This window comes from Fusarium redolens (genome assembly GCF_020744475.1).
Source record: "Fusarium redolens strain MPI-CAGE-AT-0023 chromosome Unknown BKA55scaffold_2, whole genome shotgun sequence".
In the NCBI taxonomy this organism is placed as follows: domain Eukaryota; kingdom Fungi; phylum Ascomycota; class Sordariomycetes; order Hypocreales; family Nectriaceae; genus Fusarium; species Fusarium redolens.
Genome location: NW_025763665.1, coordinates 1,956,759 through 1,979,244, shown reverse-complemented (window position 1 = coordinate 1,979,244; position 22,486 = coordinate 1,956,759). Strand labels below are relative to the sequence as shown.

The window sequence follows — 22,486 nt, the reverse complement described above, 5'->3', positions numbered from 1 at the left end:
CTCGAGAGCCGACCCAGATGCCTTATATAAGCTCCGGCGGTTTAAAAATGAGGCGCGGAAGGAAGATTTCTGTCAGGTTATCCCGTTCGAAGTACCTTAAGGGTGCGTTCTCCGACAGAGTTGTTTTATATATTGATTTGCTTTATTCCACAGATGTCTTGGACCGCTCAGGCAGGTTATTTCCCGGTAAGAAACTGGCTTGACTATTTAGATATGAATCGCTTGAACTGGGGTCGCTCTGCATGGCTGCTATGTATATGAGTAGAAACATCTATACTCCCTTTCTTAGTCACTCCACGGTTTCACCCAACCTACCTTAGGTACGTAGGTAAAAAAAAGAGGAAGAGACAGATATAGTAGATACCAGATACATGCTTTGGATGATTCTTATCACCTTGGACTAATCTTCTTAAGTTGTAACTATATAAGGTATTATCTTTTGACAGTTGACATTTCATGATTTCGTCTATAACGAACTAAACGCCGAAGTTCGCCTGATGCTTCTAGTGTGATTTTGCAACAATACTAAGAGTACTCGAACAATACGACTTTCACTTATATCTCGCTGATTTCCCATTCATACATTCATACCCAATCGCTAACCCCGTTCCAGATGGGGGGATTGCAACAAAGCCTTCGATAAGTCAATCAACCCATCCCACCAAGAATCAACTCCAAACGCTCGCAATCCTCTTTCCCCTTTTGTGTGTGTATATATATAGATGGATGGCTTCACGCCCGATCCAACTCATCTAGACAAGCAAAAGCTCATCTGCTCGCTCTTTTATAATTTGATTGGTTTCCCCCCGTGCGCTCAAACGGGGTTCATTGTTAACGGGCAGTTACTCTCCTGCAATCCACTGATCACGAAAGGAGATTTCGTAGGGAGGGACTGGCACTTGCTCCACTCGCCGGGCGGTTTGAAGGAGGTTGTGGTCCGGTATGAGGGCCTGGTGGGCTTCCATGGGGAGCAGGATAAGTCGGCCTCTGCGGGTGAAGCTCATGAGAGAATCCATCATTCCTCGGCGGAGGTGGTGGCACCCCATTCGTCAGGCTCGGTGGTGGTAAGTGTGACGCAGGAGGAGGAGGAGGGGCGTTGTGTCCGTGTGTTTGATACGGATGAGTATAACGAGGTGGTGGCGCTGGTCCATTCAGTCGTCGAGGGGATGGAGGGAGTCCATTGACATACGACTGCGACGGATGGCCACCATGATGGTTTGCCGGCGGTGGTGCAGGTGGTGAGGATCCAACTGGAGGCCCTGGTCCTACAACAGGAGGTGGCCGCAACGAAGACAGTGTGGACATCGGCGGTGGATTGTGAATTGGAGGAGGTCCTCCATTCATGTGTCGAGGAGGCGAACCTTGCTGGCTCGCAGGTCGCCCCCAGTCACTATATGATGGTCGTTGAGGTGGAAGGGGCGCATATGGAGCAGGGGGAGGGGGCCGGGCGCCCAGGGCGTGATCTGCGACGAGTGCAGGTGCTTGCATTGGTGGAGGAGGAACTGTCTGAGCATGAACTGGCGGAGGCCAAGCATAAGAAGCAGAAGGATTAGATTCACGATGAGCAGGGATCATCTGTGGTGGACTGCGCAAAGGATGTGCCGTCGTGCCTGGTATGCCTGGGCCGTGAGCCGAGGGTAGCGGAGCGTCTGCCATGAGAGGAGATCGCTGCGGGTGCGGATTTGCTGTACGCTGGGCCTTGCGACATTTGTGGCATTGGAATCGTCTCTGTTCTACGAATTTCTGTGCCTCGCTCCCGAGTGTGCCGTAATGCCCGTTAGTGAGTTCGCGTTCCTGCGAATTATCGATCGGCCACCACTTCGGGCTGGTGTCAATACCACAGGTGATACAGACCTTTTCTCCTGGTTGTTTTGAGTCTGATGCCACATCTCCCGCGTCTCCGTTTCGCGGCTGGCCCCACCCGCTATTGGGAATATTTGTTGTCGAGGACCTACGTAGGCCAGGCTGAGTCGTGGTACCTGTCAACTTGGCGGCGTTTGTCATGAGATTCGCCTTGCGAACCGTGCCTGTCAGAGCCAGGTCGGCCTGCTTGTAGTTCTGTACATAGAGCTGCAAAGTATTGAGCCCCGATTCATCCGCAATATCTTGCATCTGATGAATCGTCGTCTTCGTGGGGGCGTGATCCTTACACCACACACTTGCCGACATGGTGCCACTCTCCCCATTGATGGTCACAATGCTAAACTGGTCTCTTCGCGAACTCTTCACAGATGTCATTTCAAATCCAAGAATATGTCCATGTTGCCGAGCGCATTCCACGTGGACTTTATTCTGGTTAGCACAGCCAATTTTCTTTTCTCTCTCATCGGGACTTACATGGAATGCGACACTGATGGCATGACACGCAGGCTCCATCCTGCTTGTTGCACACTTGACAAGTCTCGTCATATCTGCTCCTGGGAATCGAAGGAATACCTTCCGAAGGTTCTAGGGCTTTGGCGTTACCAAATTTGACTTCTGGGGTCCAAATAGCGCAAGTAACATGGACCCAATTGTTGTCCGCGGTCCTCTTGAGTGGTTCCCGGGGGTTGACTGGGCGATTCATCTCTTCCTGCTTCTTGCGGTAAAAGTCCGCAGCTTTCCGAGCTTGCTGAACCTCCAGGCGTTCTCTCTCACGATCCTTCTCCGACATCTTCTTTTTGTGATGTGTTATTCTCGGCTGTTCCACGAAATCATGCTCTGTGTATTCAACGGGACAAAGAACACATTTGTAATGCTAAGTCGATGTTAGCGCAGGCGTATATATGGATTTGAGATAACATACGATCGAGACTTGTGGGTTTTTATCGTTCGCACACATATCACAAGTCCATTTTCCAGAGCTTCGATTGTCCATGATACCATAGCAGTTGCGGTGTACCGTCAGGCGGCATTCGCGACACGACAAGTGCTGGTCTCCTTGTGGTTCCAACTGACCACAGACTGCACAAGGCAGCACACGAGGTTTGGGGATGTCAGGGACTGTAAGGCTTTCCACACTCTTATCCTTCTTCTTGGAAGTGGTAGAGCCGGCTGCACTAGCAGCATCCGAATGACCATTATCCACATCCTTGTCAGAAGCTGCGCCTTTGAGCTTCTTCCGCGGCGGTTCTTGTACGGTGGCAGCGACTGGGGCCGCTGAGGGGGTCGGTGCACGTTCCGGCGTCATCATGCCCATTTCCTTCGCGGCTTGCAACTCTTTGAGGAGTTCCTCGTCTTGCTTCCGTTTCCAAGCTCGGCCACCGGACTGGGCAACCTTCTTGGCAACCTCTTCCATATCTTCCCATCGAATGGCATATCTGCGCCATAGCTCGGCGCAGCGACGGCACAAAGCAACCACACGCTCTTGGCCCTTTTCCTTATTCGAGTTTTTCGAGCCCCCATCGTTGACGACCCCAGAGACAGGGTTCGGAGCGCGCCTCCATTGCCGCGAGGAAGTCGTGGAGCAAAATTGACACACAAATCCTTGCTTTTTCTGATTTGCTTTCTCGGTATCAAAAGCAGAATCATCATCGTTGTCCGCGACATCATCTGCCAACTTACTGGCAGCGGCTTCTGCTCTCTTAGCCTCCTTCTTTCCCTTTCGACCTGCCTGGTTTTCCAAGACCTGCTTCCCGCGGGCCGACTTCTTCCAGGCGTAGTAGTAACGGGTTACCATGCCATAGTGCATAGTTTTAACGTGCTTTCTCACGAGATAAAGTTCAGAGCCGTATTTAATCACGGCTTCCTCAAACTTCTTTTGCTCTGCTGGTGTCAATTCTGGTTCTTTGAATGCTTCCTTCTTGGTCTCAGAAAGATCCTTGAGGGCATGTTCCGTGTCGAATTCTGCGTGAAACAGTTTATTGGCAGCCACGTCTTGCAGATTGGTCGAACGTTCTGGCAATCCGAGATCCTTTGTCATACCCTTGGCCTTTTCCATGTACTCATTAATGTCCTTCTCTTGAATCACCTTCTCTGAAGGAGGTATCCACATGCGAGTTGCGGTACACCTAGGGTCGTCTTCGTCAAAATCTTCACCCCGAACTGTGTATCCGGGAGGCATGTCCTGAACCCACTTCGGTCGCTTCCCACGTGAGATCTTGTCGGCTTCAATAGCAGCCAATGCTTCCTTGGACTTGGTGTCTTTCTTGCCATTTTTCTTGATCTCAAGTGGCTTGACGTACTCTACCGGTTTTCCAGGCCACGGTAGAACATTTGCTTGATTTCTGGGTCCAATTCTCGTACTCGCGCGGGGATAAATTCTGTCGTCGTAGTCGAGTGCGTCCTCGGGCTTGCAATGCATTCCCAGGTACCGGTACGGCCAGAGAGAGGCCTGGTAGATTTGCTCGGTGGTGCCCTCATGGTGAGGATGGTCTCCTTCTTCGGGACTGGTTCGATTAGTCTCAAGCCCCTGCATCTCCTCGTCCTCTTCATCCAGAGGATCGTCATCTTCGGCATCGAAGCTTGGATCATTAACATTAGGTGTATTACGAGCCTCCAGCTTCCTTTCCTGGGCTCGACTGCATGCTGCACATGACCAGGCAAAACCTCTCGATGGTTTTTTCAATAGAGGTGGGTTAACGCAATTCATATGATATGTGTTCTGACATACTGCACAGTCAACTGAGTCGTTGCTGAAGAAAACCAATCAGGTCAGCAATTGAAACATGGGTTCGTGTTGATGTGGATGTGGGACGTGGGGCAGGCAGTGTAAGTGAAAATAGGTACGTACCTTGCGCAATAGCCGGCGCATCTCTTGCAGAGCTTAACGGCGCTAGTGAGCTCCTTGCCACGCCCCTGCTCGACTAGCACGTATTTCCAGCGCTCGTCGAGAACCTTTTTTACATTGGCTGGAACGTTGACAATAGAACGCGTCGGAATCAAGTCGTAGTTCTTCTGGATATAGCGATCGTACAGTTTATCGTACCAAAAGCTGTCAGGAGTTTTTCGGTAAACGTCCATGCTAGAAATCTCAGCTTTGTGGTGAATATGACATTTTCCGCGCAGCGCCGTCAACGGGCTGATGTCGGAGTGCATCGTCGCAAAGACCATTCGTGTGTCTGTGGACTTTCGGCCAATATCCTTGGGTCGGTAGTACCAGTTGATGCGAATGGCTTCCACGGGTTTGCTGCTGTCATTCTGCATATGAAGGAATTCCATGATGCGACCCAGGTAATAGGGTTCCCCGGGTGGCTCACAGACAAGGTACACATGATCTGCGTCACCAGGTTAGCCACGCTTGATCTGAATTTCTGGTGGACCACTTTGGAGGAAGCAAGTTACCATTTGGCTCCAGCGCTGTACCATCATCGGCCACCATTTTACCATCGACAGGCCGGCTTTTGCAGTTGTCAAAAGTCAGCATGTTGGTTTCTGGCCATGAAATACCCGAAGGTGTTCCGGATACTGTTGCTTTTTTGGTTGAACTGTTGACGGATGTCGCTTGGTTAGTGGAACCGGCTGGATTGCCTGTGACCTTGCGCTTCCGTGCGGGCTGTGAAGCAGCCGGCTGCTGCGTTGTCGTGGACGCATTATTTGAACTGCCCGACGGTTGCTCCTTGGGAGCATTCGCTGCCTGCGCTGCCTTTGGCTCGTCTGTGCCAGCCTTACGCGAACTTGCACCGCCACGGGGCGCATCGCCATTCACAGCAGCGCTAGACTGACGTGAAGTCTTTTTGGAATCACCGTCCTTTTTGTCGTGATAGTAGTCATAAACATCGCCATCAATGTCCCTGTCCTCGGCGTAGTTAATACGCGAGGTGCCAGTCCTGTTACGGGAACGTGTGCCGTATGGAAAGGCTGAATCTGCCCCAGCTTCCTTGGCCGCGCTGTCCAAACTCGATTGAGTGGTCATCGGGTCGGACGCAGATTGAGCACCTGGGTCAGAGGTGTTGGAATCCTGAGTGACGAGTTAGAGAATGGGTCCAATCGCGATCGCGCCCTCACAACTTGTGAGGTGAGTGAGTGAAAGTGAGAGACACGGGAGCAAGGTACAAATATTAAAAAGGTGAGTGTAAAAAAGGTGAGTTGTAGTTAAGGTAAGTTAGAATCCCACATCCACTCACATTGTGTTGTGCCATGACATTCAACAGCGAATCACTTGCGCAGCAACGAGATGTGGTGAATCGCGTATGAAGGCATGCCCAGAGGTGGTGGCTTGATGGCGGAGGTTGCAAAGGATGAGGAGGGCAAGAGAGCGATTCGTCTAGTTGTCTGATATGAGATAAGAATTGATCAAGGCCGCTTAAATACTTCACTGCCGTGAAGGATAGAACTTGAGACTCGAAGTAGTCGTCTGCCCTGCAAGTTGGAGTGTGTAAGTTTAAGAAGAAGGAAGAGGCATGATTCCCAGGCGCCGGGAGAAGAAACGTCCTAGCATTGGCACTGCACTGGCACCCCGAGGCGGCGGCCCTGGCCTGGTCGATGCATCCACTCTACTAAGAGTACACTGGGGGCGATGATAGGCTGAGCTTGTAGCGGATAAGTAGCCACTAATCAGGTGGCGGCTGATTCGCAGACACTGAAACTCAGGTTCTGCCCCCGGTGCGATAAAGATAAACACCACTTCTACATGCTGCACCCTGGTTATCAGTGTTACTCTCTAGTCTCCACGGGGCCCATCTAGGTCTCGCAGCACTGACGAGCCGACGGATCTCAACCCAACTCTGAGGCGTGTCCATGGGTCCACGGGTCCTCCCACAAAGAGAGAGCAGGCCATGCCGGGGGGAGAACCACTACAAAGCCGGTCACTACAGACTGGCCTTAATTGTGACTGTGACGGTCGAGGCATCAGACCAGCTTTTGGTGGGAAATCCTAGGGCCTGCCAACAAGACCACGGAAGCTGGGGTTGGCCAGGCTGAACCGATCATTGTGAGGAAATACGGATATCCATACCAAGTTGATCAGATATACAATGCCGTGGCTTGCATTGTCACTATACCAAACACTTACAAATCGATGTAAGAGGCATAGAGAAAAGATAGAGAGGTGAACGTCCGTCAAAATGAGAAGACGTAACATTCTCGAATGATGGAGCCTGCCTTGATATCACCAGTTCTTGGTTTCCGCCATTCATCCCATGTCATTCATTATACCTGTTGTCAAAGATGAAAAAAAATTGTCCTTTTCCGGTTTCTATCTGGTCAGCGGTATCTCTCTGGCCCTCTCTTACTCAACTAGACCCGGCAACCTTTTCAATCCCTCCATGCCATTAACACCATACCAAATATGCCCAGCCCAGTTCGTCATGCGCCGTTGGCCAATTCGACGTTCATAATAGCATCAACGTACCATACCACAGTTGGAAAGCCACCCTGCCCTGGAGACTATCGCTGCAAACTCCGCCATTCGCCTTGACACAGAATTACATTTTGCTGATAATGAGGCTCGCCATTTGAGACGATGTTTAAGAAGAATGTGATTCTGAGTGAACTTGAACTCGGAGCATGGGGCGCCTAGTCATCCGCATTTTCCGTTGCATCTCCCACACCCTTGCACGCCCTCCCTCGACTCAATCGAACAAATACTATGTACGTAGTAGGTGGTCAATAAAGAATTGTCTTCAGGTAAGAACGCTATGGGTATCTGTCCGGGGAAAAAACCTCAATACAATGATAAGATCTTCAAGTTAATCCAGTTGTGTCGTAATCCTCTAAATCGTGGCTTTGGGTCACTCTCTGAGTACTCTCCCTAATGGCATGCGTCTAGCGTACGTATAGACTATCATCAATATAGAGTGACATGCACATTCATTTACCTCCCTCCGCTGAAATTTCTATCGTCGCGGGACATTCTAATAAGCCCTGACGGACATAGATCACCCCATCCCGCCTCTCTTCTGATGCTTTTGAAAACAGAACAGGGCTTCAACAGACAATCGACCACGGGTAGTCATCTCAGCATAGCCATTTACCATTTGAGGGTGAACCAGCTATCTTTCTTCCTCACCGCCGCCATAGCATCTTGATTGAATATAGTCAGCAATGTCCAGCCTGTCGCACCAACATAGCAAATTGCCCATCTTATTAGCTGATGATGGCCAGCATAAAGCTGAAGCTGTCCACTACCAACTTAGATATATGCCAACCGGTTCTGTAAGCAAAGGGCCCATTAGTTAGGGATTTCTTTCGTCGCCAACCCCGGCTTGACCTAGCTTTAACCCTTTCGCGCGAGGGAAAAAATCGAGTGTGTGGTGATGATGTTGAGATCCTCGTGGGAGCTGACGGAAGGGAGTCGGTAATAGGGCTAAGATTGAGCTGGCGTAGTGAAGTCAGCTCCACCAACGTGGCCGGGGCTCTGGTTGGATGGATTGGAGGTTGCCCAGGCTTACCTTACCTACTTGGACATGATGCCCTGCAGCGGTACGTACTTCCTGTATCTCCCACGAAAGGGACCGGTCTGCGCGAGTCTTCCAGCAGGTTAGTAGGTAGCTGGTGTTTTGTCGTCCCCATTGAGCAGTGAGGCCTTGCTCGGTCTCTACCAACTCTTCAGATTAGATTGACGGTTTGATGATGGGATGGTGGGCTTTGTTCCCTCGTTCTAGGGATGGATACGGTAATTTTCCCACAAGGACCAGGGCTTTTTCTTCAAATTCATAGTACTGGTACAAGCTCAGGTAGTAATGTCTCAACTCCCTCATTGCTACAGTTTACCAGGTACCATCAGCATTGACGGAAATGCCAAGTTGGCCCTGCTACTCTGTACTTTTATTTACTAACTGCCTACCTATAGTGCGTCGAGTTTAGCCCCGATTGCGCATGCCAGTGACTGTCCGTTCCTCCTGACAGGTGGCTACTTCTTTCACCGAATTGCCACAAATGAGACATATGTAGCTGAATGAGGCTCTCGCAAGTCTCTTGGAAAACACATTCAAGAAAAACGTACAATCATGGTCTGTGTGGCCTAAGTTCAATTGTATTTCGCATAACTTGTTGTTACCCATGAATCACAGCCATGGCGAAATTGAAACGATAGACATGTCTCGCTGGTGCGCTGGTCTGAATCACATCCTGCAATAAATAGCCGATCTGAGGTTTTAAAAAAAATTCGTCAAGAGGCATAGTATACTACTGTAGATTTCAACCTGTCTCTGTAGTGCACATTCGGCACAAGAAAGGCAGTGACGGTTGGTTTAGTGTAGGCAGCCAAGGCCCTGGCTGCAGAGGATAATGCTGCACGGTGTTGTCAAATGGTCGTCGAATCAAGATTCCTTGGACGGATCGAAGAGGCACACCCCCCAAAAAAAGACTGCCCCTCAAAAGGAAAGAAGAAAAAAACGTACCGACAAACTACCTAGGTGCTAAAGGGTCGTGGGGCTATACACCCGACCGGCCGCAGGGGAACGCTCAACGACACTTGAGACTTATTAATCCACACGATGCAGTGCAATATCGTGATTAACCACTGAGGAAATTTGACCAAAATTATAGGAAGCAATTCGAGGACCAACCATCCATCCCGTATAAGGGAAATCATTTTCTTTGGAAGTACATCGATCTAAGATCTCGTTGGCTGTCAGGGTACACATGCGGTCGACCCAAGAAGGGAGTGGCGCACATGGATGTAAGGTAGTAGTAGGGTAGGCAACGGATGGATTGTGAGTGTATGTATGCAGCATGTGCAGTTGATTTGAGTCTAAATTCGCATATAGTTCTACAGAATTGAGGCAGAAATATCAATAAAAAATACAAAGAAAAGGAATGAGAAACCGAGGTCTGGCGCTGATAGCCCAGAAAATGACATAAGTGAACAGGACGACCAAGTAATTGGGTGGAAATAATTTAAAGGCGATGCGACCAGACTCCCAGCAAACAGGTGCACTAACTAAGGCAAGGCAGGAAGATTGGTTGGTGGATGATGGGAGGGGAGGAGGCGAGAGGCAAACCCGACAGGGCAGGTTTATGCTACCTGCCGTTGGCGGTCGCTGCCCTGAAGAACAGTGCAGGGTTCGTCAACCTCTTAGCGTCGACCGATCGCACCCACCCAATGAGAGCTCTCCATCGTGCCGCGGGGCACCACAAAAGCCCTGCATCGGCTGCTGCCCGTCGTGCCTGGCACCCCACGTCTGGCTTGCTGACTGCTGGACCACGTGATTTGGCGTTTAAGGACTTTTTCTGAACGCGTTGTCTCAACGCGTGCCACGTCACATCTCATGAGGATCTGTCAGTAAGGATTCTTGGACTTAGTGTCTCATTTGTGTTTCGTTCTTGTGGAGAGTTTGTGTTGTTTTTTCTGTCTTTTTGGGCCCGATCATGAAGAGCATGCGAGGGTTGTTGCACACAACAAGTGTCGAAACTACAAATGAACAAAAAACTACATTCGCTACGACTTCTGTTGCTGGACACAAAAGAAGTCTATCAACTACTGGAGAAGAACATCACTTCAGGGCTGCTACCTCTCGGGCAACTGTTCAGTTTCAGCGAGCCGTCAGTCTCCCCTCTGCCCCTCCTAGAATTTCTGCGAGTCGGATTGTTCGTCTCGATGAGCGAGTCGGACCCTCTGAGTATTCTCAGCGGAGAGCTATTGCTGCGACTCCTACATCGTCTTGTGATCCTGAACTCGAGTTAAGCCATCCTACATATGATCTTCCTCAACAGCTGGTTGATAATTTTGCTTCACTTGGCATTAAACAAATATATCCGTGGCAAAAATCTTGCCTTAAAGGCCCTGGGCTTCTGACAGGAGAAAAGAATCTTGTCTATTGTGCACCGACTGGTGGTGGCAAATCTCTTGTGGCTGATGGTGAGATGAATATTGGTGGTGAGTGGATTTTAGCTAACACTTTTAGTGCTCATGCTGAAAAGAATTCTGGAAAAAAAGGGAACTAAAGCCCTCCTTGTGTTACCATATGTTGCTTTGGTTCAAGAGAAAGTTCGTTGGCTTCGTAGTGTGGTACAAGGCTTACGCTTCGCCTCTGAAACAACGGTCGATGACGACAAGCGCATCTGGCGTAGACGAGCTGATGAAAACACAGTCCGTGTCGTTGGTTTCTTTGGGGGTGGAAAAGTTCGAGCAACTTGGGCTGATTTTGATATTGGCGTATGCACGTTAGAGAAGGTCGGTCTTGAGTACCGTTATCCCACTCTGCTACGGTAGTAAATTATTGACACACCAAGGCAAACGCACTCGTGAATACGGCCATTGACGACTGTTCGATCTCCAAGCTTCGTGCGGTTGTGCTTGATGAGTTACACATGGTTGATGATGATCATCGAGGCTATTTGTTAGAACTCGTGGCGACCAAATTGCTCAGCCTGGAGCAGCGTGTACAAATCGTGGGCATGAGTGCCACTCTCTCGGTATGTCGGTCGACTTCGTAATGCATTTCGAGCCGTCTAATTTGGTAGTAGAACATGGACATGATGGCTCAATGGCTTGATGGGCATTGTTACGAAACTCGGTATCGACCGGTTCCTATCGAAGAACATCTCGTGTATGACGGCAACATTTATCCCGCAGGTTCTACAAGCAGTCTCATCAAAACAGCTGCACAGCTAAATAGTCGGTCTACACAAACACAGGCACAGATGAGACCCATCCGACGAATTGAACCATCCACCCACAAGGAGCTTCGCGACCCAGTATTAAATGCAGTAGTGACACTTGCTCACGAGACCGCTGTTGCTGGTTTCGGAGCCCTTGTCTTTGCTGGGAGTCGTGGCATGTGCGAGTCTGACGCCCGGTGGATTAGTCGGGCTATGCCCCAGCCACATGAGCTCAAGCCTGACGTTGTTGACAGGAGGATGGACTTGCTGGGAGAGCTTCGCAGTCTTAACACTGGAGTTGATCCGGTATTGGAAGAGACAGTCCTTTATGGTGTTGCATTTCATCGTAAGTGAGACGTCCCTTTCGCAAAGTCAAACATGTGTTTCTAATTGCTTTAGATGTAAGTCGACTTGACCGGCCAAGGCTCATGAACATTTCTGACTATATAGGCTGGCTTGACGACTGAAGAGAGAGATCTCATAGTGGCAGCTTACGATTCTGGAACATTATTAGTATGCGTCGCGACCTGCAGTCTGGCTGCTGGTATCAACCTGTAAGACTCGCTGTTTCGCTTGTTAAACACTTTATTTACAGCTACAGGCCAGCAAGACGGGTGATTTTACACAACTGCCGAATGGGGCGCGAATTTGTTGGACCATCTATGCTCAGGCAAATGCGAGGGCGGGCTGGAAGACAAGGAAAGGCACCTATCGGCGAGACATATCTCTGCTGCCGAGAAAATGACCTCGAGCAAGTTATAGAGCTCATGAATGCCGAGCTGCCAGCTGTCGCCAGCTGTCTCAACACTGAGAATCGACGTATACAACGGTGTGTCTGTCCTATAAACTAATGAATGACCACCAGCTAACAGAATCCAGCGCACTGCTGGAAGTCATATCTATACGCTTAGCTACGAGTCATGAGTCCATTTTGGACTACTTCTCGAAGTCTCTGTTGAGCCATACTCACAGTGCCAGGTTTGTCAACGATTGTATCACCTCAAGCTTGGAAGAGATAGAATCAATGGGTTTTGTGACCTCCGATTCTTTGTCTATGTTCACGGCGACACAACTAGGTAGGGCAATTGTGGCATCAGCTATTGATCCTGACGATGGTGTATTTGTCCATAACGAACTTGGCCGGGCACTCCAAGCATTTGTCATGGATGGTGAGATGCACGTCTTATACACGTTCACGCCAGTCCAAGAATTTGGGGTTATGGTGAACTGGCAGGTCTTCCGGAATGAAATGGAGGGTCTGGACGAGAGTGGTTTACGGGTACTGAGGCTTCTGGGCATCAAACCTACCACGATACTCAAACTGTAGGTCGAGTTCACAGTCATGGGATACTCACTGATAGCCAAATAGTGCTCAAGGTGCCACGCTCCGTGAAACTACGCCAGAGGAGAGGCAGGTTGCTCGAGTGCATCGACGCTTTTATCTCGCTCTCCAGCTGCGGGATCTGTGTAACGAGATTCCTATACACATAGTGGCACGTAAATACGACGTGCCTCGTGGAATGGTTCAGAATCTTTCCCAAACTTGTCAAGGCTTCGCTGCAGGAATGATTAAGTTCTGTGAACAGATGGGCTGGGGGTATGTTCACGTCAACTTTTTAAACCACATAGCTAAACGGGATTCAGAGTAATGGCCGCAGCTCTTGAACACTTTTCAGACAGGCTCGTGGCCGGTGCAAGAGCTGACCTATTGGCCTTGGCAAAAATTCCCTTCATCAAGAGCCGAACAGCGTGAGTGCATTGCTCTCAGTAGCAGGTAGTGTTGCTTACATATCATAGGCGAGTATTCTGGGAGAACGGTTTTCGTACTGTGGCAACGATCGCGAACGCAGATCCTGCAGAGCTACTTCCTGTGTTGATGCAGGTCGGTGTTCCGATCTACTATTGAAAATGCCCGCATGGGCAATATTGATTCATGTGCGCAGGCTCAACCAAACAAGATTCGTCTGAAAGGTAAGGACAATGAGAAATACGAAGAGAAACTTCTCGTCAAGGCCAAAGTCATATCAGATGCTGCAAGCAAGATTTGGAGTGAGTTGTCTTGACCTCTGTTTTACCTGACAAGCCTAATATAATTCCCGAAGAACTCCAAATGCAGGCAGAGATGGAGGAGGAGTAGCGTGTGTAGAGAAACTGCGTCGATGGATAATAACAGGGCTGGCGATCTCTGCAGTATCTTACCATGGCTTACATTCTGGTGAATACAGGCCTGAGGCGGCAAACGGGTCGGACTTTGGATGTGAATGCAGGCGTGTGATAGATGGCTGCATGCAGCGTGTCGGGTGGGCTGGGGTTCAGCGCCTGAAGGAGGCATGTGCCTCCCAAGTCGGCGTAAATACCAGCAAAACATTGAGCACGAACACGAAATGTAAGGATGATGAGTTGAATCTCTCTCTAGATTGAGATTGATCTGTGATGCTTATGTCGTTCGCAGACGCGTGTCGGTAATATGCATGAGAGCGGAAGCATCGATCCCAGAGAGAGGTTAGGAATTCGATGAATTACCCCTGTTCAGTCCAGCCGACTACTGAGCCGAGTGCTTGCGCCGCGGCCTCTCACAAAGAACTGGGAATGTTACGTGAGATGAAATGAATGGGATGATGTCCCTTGTTCGTGCAGAAGACGTGGCTGATCATTCTCCGGTGGCCTGTTTGTTGAGATGTTCAGAAATTCGATGAAGACATTACCTATCAACGATTGGTCTTTGGTGACCAAGCATTGTCTTATCCCAACCAAGCGCTCGTACCGCTGCACGTCGTCTGCACCTTGCTTATTCTGCGCCAGAATACAGCCAAATGGTTGGGTGGCTGTGGCACTCAATTGGTAGCCATCAACCATCCACATGCTTGACATGTCGTTGGCTGTTTCTAGGATTAGTCTGGACGCCAAGAAGGTGTGTGTGGTGTATGCCTATGTCTATTTCTAGTACTATTTCTACGGTGTTTCGGAAGATAGAACGTTTCTGAAAGCCTCATTTTGCGCTTTTCACGCGCCCTCACGCGATCCCTTATTAACTAAAGAATACTGGTCTGAATCGGATCAATACTTATAGCTTTGTTATGGCGGAAAATGCGGAAAATGCAGAACTTGCGGGCTCAACCGTTACAGTGCACACCTTGGCCGATGCTATGGGCGTTCCTCAGCCCCAGGTTATCGTGATAGACAGAGACTACCAGGAAGAGAAAGGGGAAAATCTCCCTAGCACAACGGAAGACCTCTGGGTCAGTTCAGCAGATGACAGATATTGTTCTGCGCCTGTACCAATACGAGTTGGTCCTTTGAACAACATGCAAACTTTCTACGTATGTGAAGATACTGATCTATTGATGAAGGCCCAGCTGGACTAACAGGTTTCCAGGTTCACAGAGATATACTTATTCAGGCAGAGTGGTTTCAAAAAGCCCTATGTGGAAACTTCAGAGAAGCAACTGAGCAAGTCATTGATCTGCCAGAGGAGGATCCAGCTGTTTTTCATTTTCTCGTTGCCTTTCTATACGAGGGTCGCTTTGAACCTATCAGGCCAGCAGCGAGCGTCTTAGGTGAACGAACCGGCTTACGGCCTGATTCTGATCCGCGAGTACTGATACATCAATAGAACCAGAAATTGATAAGGGAAAGGGTATTGAAGTTGACCCGGAGCCAGCAGAAGCTTCGGACTCAAGTTCGTCAAGTAGCAGTACCAGTTCTGGGAGCTCAGGTACTTCGTGGAGACGCCGGCGTCGAGCTCGACAAACGAGACTTGCTGAAGCGGAAGAAAACCAGGAGAAGCATCCGGGACATCATCGACCGGGCTGCCCGTGTCCTCGATGCCTCGCAAGACGCGACTTTTCGAGGTGCTGGCAATGCGGGGCTCAGCGATCTCGCGAAGGCAATGCTCCTGTACCTTTGCCTTATGGCCGAGGAGCTCCCAGAAGAGGGATGCATCCTCCAGGTGTCTTCCCTCCCCCTGTCAGCATTCCGATGCCTCCTCATCAGAGCCAACCGGAGCGTATCACAGGAGAAGATCTACGGACATGGTTCCTAGCGTATGAGCTCAACCTCGACGTTTATATTTGCGCGACACGTTATCTTATGGACGACTTTCGGAAGGCAGTGATGCGGTCATGTGTTGATATGCTCGAAACAGCAGGCTGGGATGCTGCACAACCAAAGATGATGCATCTTTGCAGAAAACTTTATCTCAGCGTGCCGGAGGTTGACGACTTGCTCAAGATGGTCATGGCACGTGTTGGGTTCCTTCAGCCGCTTCTCTGGAAGCGCGCGCCTGTAGAGACAAATGAGTTCTTGGTGAGTAACCCAGAGCTGGCTGCTACTATTCTGAGAGAGACGGTCATGAGGCATTCGCAGCCGACGGCGGATTTGCCATCAATGGAGCATATTCGTACCACGGCTTATGAAGACGAGTGGCATAATTTGGGTCGTACATCTGCACGAACACGGGCCTATCACTAGTAGAAGGACACGATGGTTATGATACTCGATGCGGTTTATGGTCGGGTTTTTTGCTGTTACGTCTACAGGCTGGGGGTCGATTCAGTACACTATGAATCTAGCCACTGGAAGTTTTATTTTTGCTTATGTATAGTAGGTACCAGCTTTCATATCTATCTCATCTTTACTATCTCATGTGTGAGTCAAGTTATTCTTCTTGATATGTTTAACTTCTGCAGGTATGCCAGTTTTGCAGGACACCCAGATCTAGTCAATAACATCGTCTCTCAGGCTAAATAGTTGCTGCAGAACCTCGTCCGATTTCGCTCTTAATGCCGAGTGGTACATGACATTCGTCTCGAAAGTCTTTGTACCCTTGACAAGCTTGGCTGTGTCTCTGGCAAAGTTATAGTCGACATACATATCCTCAACGAAAGAAGCAGCATACACGGGAACCTTATTCTTATGAAGCTTCTCCTGATCGTAAAGAGCGGGCCAGTTATCACGCCTGGCCAATGACTCGGCCTCCTGGCGAAGCATCTGGAGCTCTGGGTAAGTTTCGAAGTGAAATGGGAATATCATTTCTCCAGAGAAGTAGAGGCAGCTGCTAGTAGATTCCGTAGAGTAGTTATCATTCAGCCAGGAGAAGGGCTTGAGTTCTTTGCCAATGCGATTCGCTGACCAGGCGGAGGCTAAACCAGGGCCGTCGCAATATATGGCCTCGTGAAGGATGGCATATATGATGTTGGTATCAAATGGATTCCAGCCTTCAAGCGGTACTAGGGATGCTCTGTTGAGGAACCCGAACTGGTCAAGAGAGGTTTTCAATGTCAGGATCGTAGAGTGAACCTGGTCGAAGCCTCCATGGCTTCCGAAGGAAATGCCTATGGTCAAGAGACGGGGAACAGTGAGGACACCTCCAGATGGCAATGGAATACTGCCACCTTTGCGCTCGATGAATTTAGCAACTTGGAGGACGCTTTCGACATCCTCTGGGAATTTTTCATAGTACTGCTCGTTGCGTTCTATGACCCGTCGGAATGTTGCTTCATATACTTGGTCAGGCTTCTTACCCACAGGGGCCAGACCGCCCGTAAGAAAGACTTCCCGAAGACCTTCTGGATGCATGGATAGGTACGATAGTGCTATGAAACCTCCATACGACTGGCCGAAGATGGACCATGGTTGTTTGGCAGCGGGCCATGAGGCGGTAAGATACTTCCTTACAGCTTCGCAGTCGCGGACTGTGTTGTCCTGGCGCATGAGGCCAAGGTATCGAGCGCGCCCTTCAACGTCTTCAGATACCAGACTTAGCATATCAGCACCAACTGGTGTACTTAGACCAACACCGCGATGGTCGAGTAAGAGAAGCTGATATCCCTTTGCAAGAGCGTGGCGGGTGAGGGGATGATCCTGCGGTTCACGGTTGCCAAAGCCCGGTCCTCCCTCGAGGTAAACCAGATATGGTTTGGGGGCCTCTCCAAATTCGTCTCTTGGACTGTTCTCTGACTCTTCTTCATCAAGTGGAAATATGGGAACATCGTGTTTCTTAACAACACGTGCAAATAGTGTGATGGAAGGGCCCTGGATGTCCGTGTAGTCGAGAGGGACTTTGAAGAAGAGTTCCGTGACATATAATTGTCCGGGCAGCACGTGAGACTTTCTGCTGACCAGTTCGGCTTGGGGGATGGACAAGTTATCGGGAGTAGACATGGTGACTGGTGTTACAATAGCAGGGGTAGATAGGTAGTGATGGTGTTTTAGTGATGGCGGGGTCGGTGGGTGAGATGTTGAATATCAAACTACCTTACCTGCCTACTTACCTACTTAGGTAGGTAAATTGATAGGCAATCTTGTCACTCAGATTCTTGCTACAGATGACAATGGCTTACATTAATCCAGCTTTACTCCTCCTGGAAACTTTCAGTTTAGTTTACCTGGTTAATGTATTTTTGAGGAGTATGTCGGTTTGGCTCAACGCCTCACTCTACGGCGACTTTCCTGTGGGGTAAAGTATTTGCAATAAAATAAATACATGGATATCTAGATTCCTGGTGTATCACCCTTAAGAATATCACAACCATTATCTCACAAAATTGTCAAGACCGACAGAGATAAATTCACTCAGACAAACTGTTTGACCTGTAATTAGGTATTTAATGAAACAAGTCTGGTCTCAATTCTTGTCACCTTACTTGGTACCTATCAAGGCGTGCGATACATCTACAGGGTAGCTTTGGCTTATTAGCATAGGTTGCCTCGGCCTGTCCTTCACCTCCATAAACTGACCACTAGCTCTGGAGGGGCCGAGCTTCGGACAGGTAGACAAGGAAGCACATATAACTATTGCCAGCACATGGTGCGTCAGATCATAGCCCCAGAACCTCTAACGTGGAGCCAATAGAGCCGCATCATCACGTCCCGGCCCTCTTGCGAATCACCAACTTTGCGCTCCGAAGTGGCTCGGCTCTAGATTACTGAATTCGTCCTGTCCTCAAAGCACCGTCACCCGCTGGAGGGACTCTAGTTTTTAGGTACCAAGCTAACGTACCCGCTGTTGCATACAAACAGGCCAATCAGTATCATTATCTCCCCACTCTGCTCCCGCCTTGCTCTGGCAACAGCACTCCTTTCGGGATCTAGCAAATCTCTTCCTCTTCCCCATCTAATAAATATTTCATTTCCTCTTCTTATTTTCGACTTTCTTCTTTTTCTCTCTCCTTCTCTATCGCATTCATTCACAGCCAAGGGCATGGCATATCTTCATCTTGCACACACGTTGGCAGATGCTTTCAACGCCCTTGCTGATGAAGTCCAGACCTTGACAGATCGAAAGACCGTCTTGGAGCACAAGCTTCGATTTGCTCATGAACAGGTAAGAAGAAATGTATTTTCCCTATGCAGCAGTTCCAAGCCTAGAACCCGGCTTTTTCCACTACCTGTCTACCCTGGCTGCGCAACCTCCTGGCATTGTTTCGGCGATACCGGAGCTGTCGGCTTCTTCCCCCAAGTCAGCATGATGAATATCATTAGCTCTAGATCAAGAGCATCAGGATGAATGACCCTGTTGCCGAGATTGATAACCTATTTTTCTGATATCTGACCTATCGACATCCCTCCTCTCCATCGTCTGCAATGGACTCGTCGCTGACTCAAAACCAAAAACAGTTCCAGTATCTGGCTGACAAATATGCTCCAGCCGCGCCAGAAATAGCTGATACACTGGCTAAGCTCCAGATACCTCCGTATACACCTCTTGATAATTCATTGCCTGTTCCTCTTCCACGCGCGTACAGCTCCGGTTCCCAACACCAGCTTGCCCTCGTCATCCGTGACGGACGCCGAGTAGCTAACCAGCTTGCCTCGCTGGGCGAAGCGAGTAAAACCACTGGCACTGTCTCTAGCAGAGAGACCGAGTCGCAACCTTCCCACGTAGCCACTTCCATGTCGACAGCGCTAGAACAAGACTTCACGGTCCAAGGAAAGAAGGGCCATCTTCAATGCCCGTTCTCCAAGCCTGCCACGGCTAGCGGCTCTGGGGCCCGCGACGAAGATGCACAGGACACAACTCCGCATCACTCGATGGACCCCATCTGCGCAGCCATGTACGAAGAATCTACTTCTCAGCAAGCCCGCACAAACACAAACGGCTCATCAGCCGTCAAGTGTCCCATTCGTTACATGGACAAACACTCCGCTGAGGAGATCGCCCACTATGTTGAGACACACAAACATGAACTCCCCCGAAGCCATGAAGTTTGCCTCCGCCGGTACCAACGTGATGAAGATCAAATCAAGAAGATAGATTCTAAATATGGCGACATTGTGAGCATGATAGAGGGGCTGGGTCAGCTTCACCAACCCATGCTACCCGAGGCTGAACAGGACCCGAATCGACCAAATGATGTGGCCCAGCCTTCTAATGAAAGAGTTGAGAACTGGGCACAGGCTGTTAGTGTAAACTCGGACCCGGATAACACGCAGGTGCCGACTCGAGAGGATGGAGACCGGCAGAGTCATTTCGATCGACCCCTCAAGGAAGTACGCGTAGGAGAATCGCCCAGTCGGCCTTGGGGAATATCTATTCCAGTCTACGACCTGTCGGGCCAAGGCGACGATCAACCTCTTTCACCACCACCAGCGCCTGTCTGCATGCCGGTTTCAGCTCAAGCTGCAGCCAGTGCCCAAGAATCAACAAAGAAGACGCCAGGCAAATGTCCATTTGATCACACAAAATTGGCTGCCATGGGTATGCCCTCACCATTCAAGCATGACACCTCTCAGGTACCAGAACACACTGTTTCATCTTCACCTCACAAGGAGGGCGGGCCACCTCCACCCCCTCCACATCAACATCAACATACGGCACCTCCTCAACCTGCCTTCATCAACCCTGATATGACCAAAGGGACAAACAACGGACCTCAAATGATCTTCACAGGGCCTGTTTTCATTGGATATCCAATGGACCAAGCTATACAATTTATGAACCAATACCGGGGGGATCAGTAATTCTCATAATGGTGGTGTTTTCACTTTTCGGTTTTCATGTTGTGACGAGAATGCATAAGCGACGGCGTTGGCGAATTCGATTTTATGGGATGCAAGCGATAATATTACTGAAGTCTTTATACATTCTATTTCAACACATTGTGATTGAGCGGAAGTAGCAGCCGCAAGTTGCAATTGATTGCATATCCAAAATTGGCTCTGATGGCTTGAAAGAGAAGTTTATTCAAACGCATAATCGTCCTCTATTACCCGATGACTACCGAATACCAGCGGCCAGGGATCCTCCAGTGTAAAGATGTCCAAAACGCCGTCTAGTCCATTTGAAAATGTATAATCAATATAACTGAGCCGTGTCCCAATGTCCCTAGTATCGACTGATCTTGTCATTACTATTCCCAACTTGCGTCGAGGCTTTCCGTTAAAATGTCACCTCATGCCTCTGGGTTCTCCCTCTTATTCGTGTTTTCCTCTTCCTCTTCATCTTCATCATGATATCTGCCCTCTGTACCATCTCTGCCCCACAGTGAAATATCATCATCCGACATTAGCACGGCTGCGTCTTCAGGATCCATGAGCATCGAGTTCTCCGAGTCTGCGTAGCCAGCCTCGCCCTCCTCAGCTGATAGACCTGTAGGTTCAAGACCCTCTTGTCGCGCGAGCTCTTCAGCCCGAGCCATAGTACGACGGTAAATGATAAGGCCGACAATGAGACCGACGGCAGCGCCCAAAATCATGCTCAAGTAGTTGATGGCTTTGCTACCGGCGGACATCTTATCGCCCTTCTCGGCTAGCAGAGCAAGACGGCTGCCGATGAAAACGTGGACGAGCAGTTTGGGGCTAAAAACATATTAGCATCAGCGATCAGCACTAGGCAAGTACCATCAGTTAACATACCTTGACAATGCCGTAGAAATGGTAAACGCCAGAGGTGTAATGCTAGGAATAGTGGCGAGGAAACCATTGCTCAGACTGAATGGCAGAGGACAGAATCGGATAGCCGTAAGATACCAAATTCCCTCCTGGCGCAACACTTGACCCAGAGCGACAAAGCGATGATCCCGACCAACCATGCGATCAACATAGCCGCTCAAAATAGTCCTGCTCGCGAGGAACGCACAGAGAGCGCCAGCCGTACATCCGGACGCAACAATAGGCCAGCCTAAAGGAAACCCATACACGAAACCCGCAATTGTGCTCGCGGTCGAGTATCCAACGATAGGAGGGAACGAGGTGATGAAGACAAGCAGAAAGGCTAGGATCCAACCTCCCGGAAGAGCGCGCCACTGCTCAGCCTTTGGCTCGAGCCATTTGAAGAAGACATGCGAGTAGATAATAGCCAAAATGCCAAGCACACCCGCTGCGACAGCGCCTACAAGGGCAAGAATCCGCTGAAAGGGTGACAGGCGCAGATACACCTTCAGAACCTGCTCACCAAGCAAATTGACCGAACCCCAGATGCGGCGCACGAAGCTCGTCTTACCGCCGCCAGCATAACTACTACTCGCGCGACGACGATTCATGAGCGGGTTCGATAGACGGCGGCTCGGGGACGTGGTGGACCAGGGAGGACGGCTTGGCGAGGGAGAGGAGCCACGGTCTGGAGACAGGGCGAGAGCCTGGGCGGTTGAGTTGTAATCCGCAGGCATCTTTGGCAAAACGATCTGGAATTTCGATTGATTGAGTTGGAGTTGGAGTTGAGGTTTGACGGGGGCTATGTGGCCATGTCTGTGTATTGGGTTTCGATATAGGTGAGATTCGGAACGCGCGGATGGAAATGAGGTTATAGTGTGAGATTGAGGACCTTGGAGTTGGGCTCAGGTTGAATTTTCGATGGTAGAGCGGTTCAGAGCTCCGTATTCACCAATCCACAATGTTATTGTCGCAATCGATATCGCTCGAAGAAGATCTAATGGCGATGTTGAAGAGCTGGAGCTGTTGTCGTTTCATTGGGGCTGTACCAGAGTTACATGACGTTGCTAGTCTAAGCGAATCTGAAGCGGAACGGCCCCACCAAGCATGGCGCTAACCCTGTTCCGTCAAGTACATGGGGATGTACATATCA

At 49.7% G+C, this 22,486-nt stretch overlaps 5 protein-coding genes across 5 annotated transcripts; 2 read left to right on the top strand and 3 right to left on the bottom strand.

Moving 5' to 3' along the window:
* Nucleotides 1–864: 864 nt before the first annotated feature.
* Nucleotides 865–6,059, bottom strand: BKA55DRAFT_684538 (BAH/PHD-containing protein; the record flags this gene model as incomplete). The annotated part of the gene is made up of 6 exons (XM_046198654.1): nt 865–2,285; nt 2,338–2,737; nt 2,786–4,613; nt 4,712–5,195; nt 5,263–5,878; nt 6,045–6,059. 6 exons carry the CDS (start codon nt 6,057–6,059, stop codon nt 865–867), a joined length of 4,764 nt encoding a protein of 1,587 aa, XP_046055089.1.
* Nucleotides 6,060–10,230: 4,171 nt separating this feature from the next.
* BKA55DRAFT_499851 (uncharacterized protein) lies at nt 10,231–15,933 on the top strand (the record flags this gene model as incomplete). Its single annotated transcript, XM_046186691.1, has 16 exons — nt 10,231–10,720; nt 10,767–11,035; nt 11,095–11,277; nt 11,329–11,809; nt 11,836–11,843; nt 11,914–12,017; nt 12,065–12,292; nt 12,343–12,786; nt 12,833–13,060; nt 13,108–13,212; nt 13,261–13,345; nt 13,407–13,516; nt 13,689–13,862; nt 14,534–14,783; nt 14,840–14,917; nt 15,094–15,933. The coding sequence occupies 16 exons, from the start codon at nt 10,231–10,233 to the stop codon at nt 15,931–15,933; spliced, it is 4,077 nt and encodes a 1,358-aa protein (XP_046055088.1).
* A 246-nt stretch (nt 15,934–16,179) lies between these two features.
* On the bottom strand, nt 16,180–17,625 carry BKA55DRAFT_501240 (Alpha/Beta hydrolase protein; the record flags this gene model as incomplete). Its single annotated transcript, XM_046186813.1, has 1 exon — nt 16,180–17,625. One exon carries the CDS (start codon nt 17,623–17,625, stop codon nt 16,180–16,182), a length of 1,446 nt encoding a protein of 481 aa, XP_046055087.1.
* A 1,039-nt stretch (nt 17,626–18,664) lies between these two features.
* BKA55DRAFT_499137 (uncharacterized protein) lies at nt 18,665–20,309 on the top strand (the record flags this gene model as incomplete). Its single annotated transcript, XM_046186627.1, has 3 exons — nt 18,665–18,787; nt 19,081–20,161; nt 20,197–20,309. 3 exons carry the CDS (start codon nt 18,665–18,667, stop codon nt 20,307–20,309), a joined length of 1,317 nt encoding a protein of 438 aa, XP_046055086.1.
* Nucleotides 20,310–20,855: 546 nt separating this feature from the next.
* Nucleotides 20,856–22,070, bottom strand: BKA55DRAFT_589702 (uncharacterized protein; the record flags this gene model as incomplete). The annotated part of the gene is made up of 2 exons (XM_046194982.1): nt 20,856–21,261; nt 21,319–22,070. 2 exons carry the CDS (start codon nt 22,068–22,070, stop codon nt 20,856–20,858), a joined length of 1,158 nt encoding a protein of 385 aa, XP_046055085.1.
* Nucleotides 22,071–22,486: the final 416 nt, after the last annotated feature.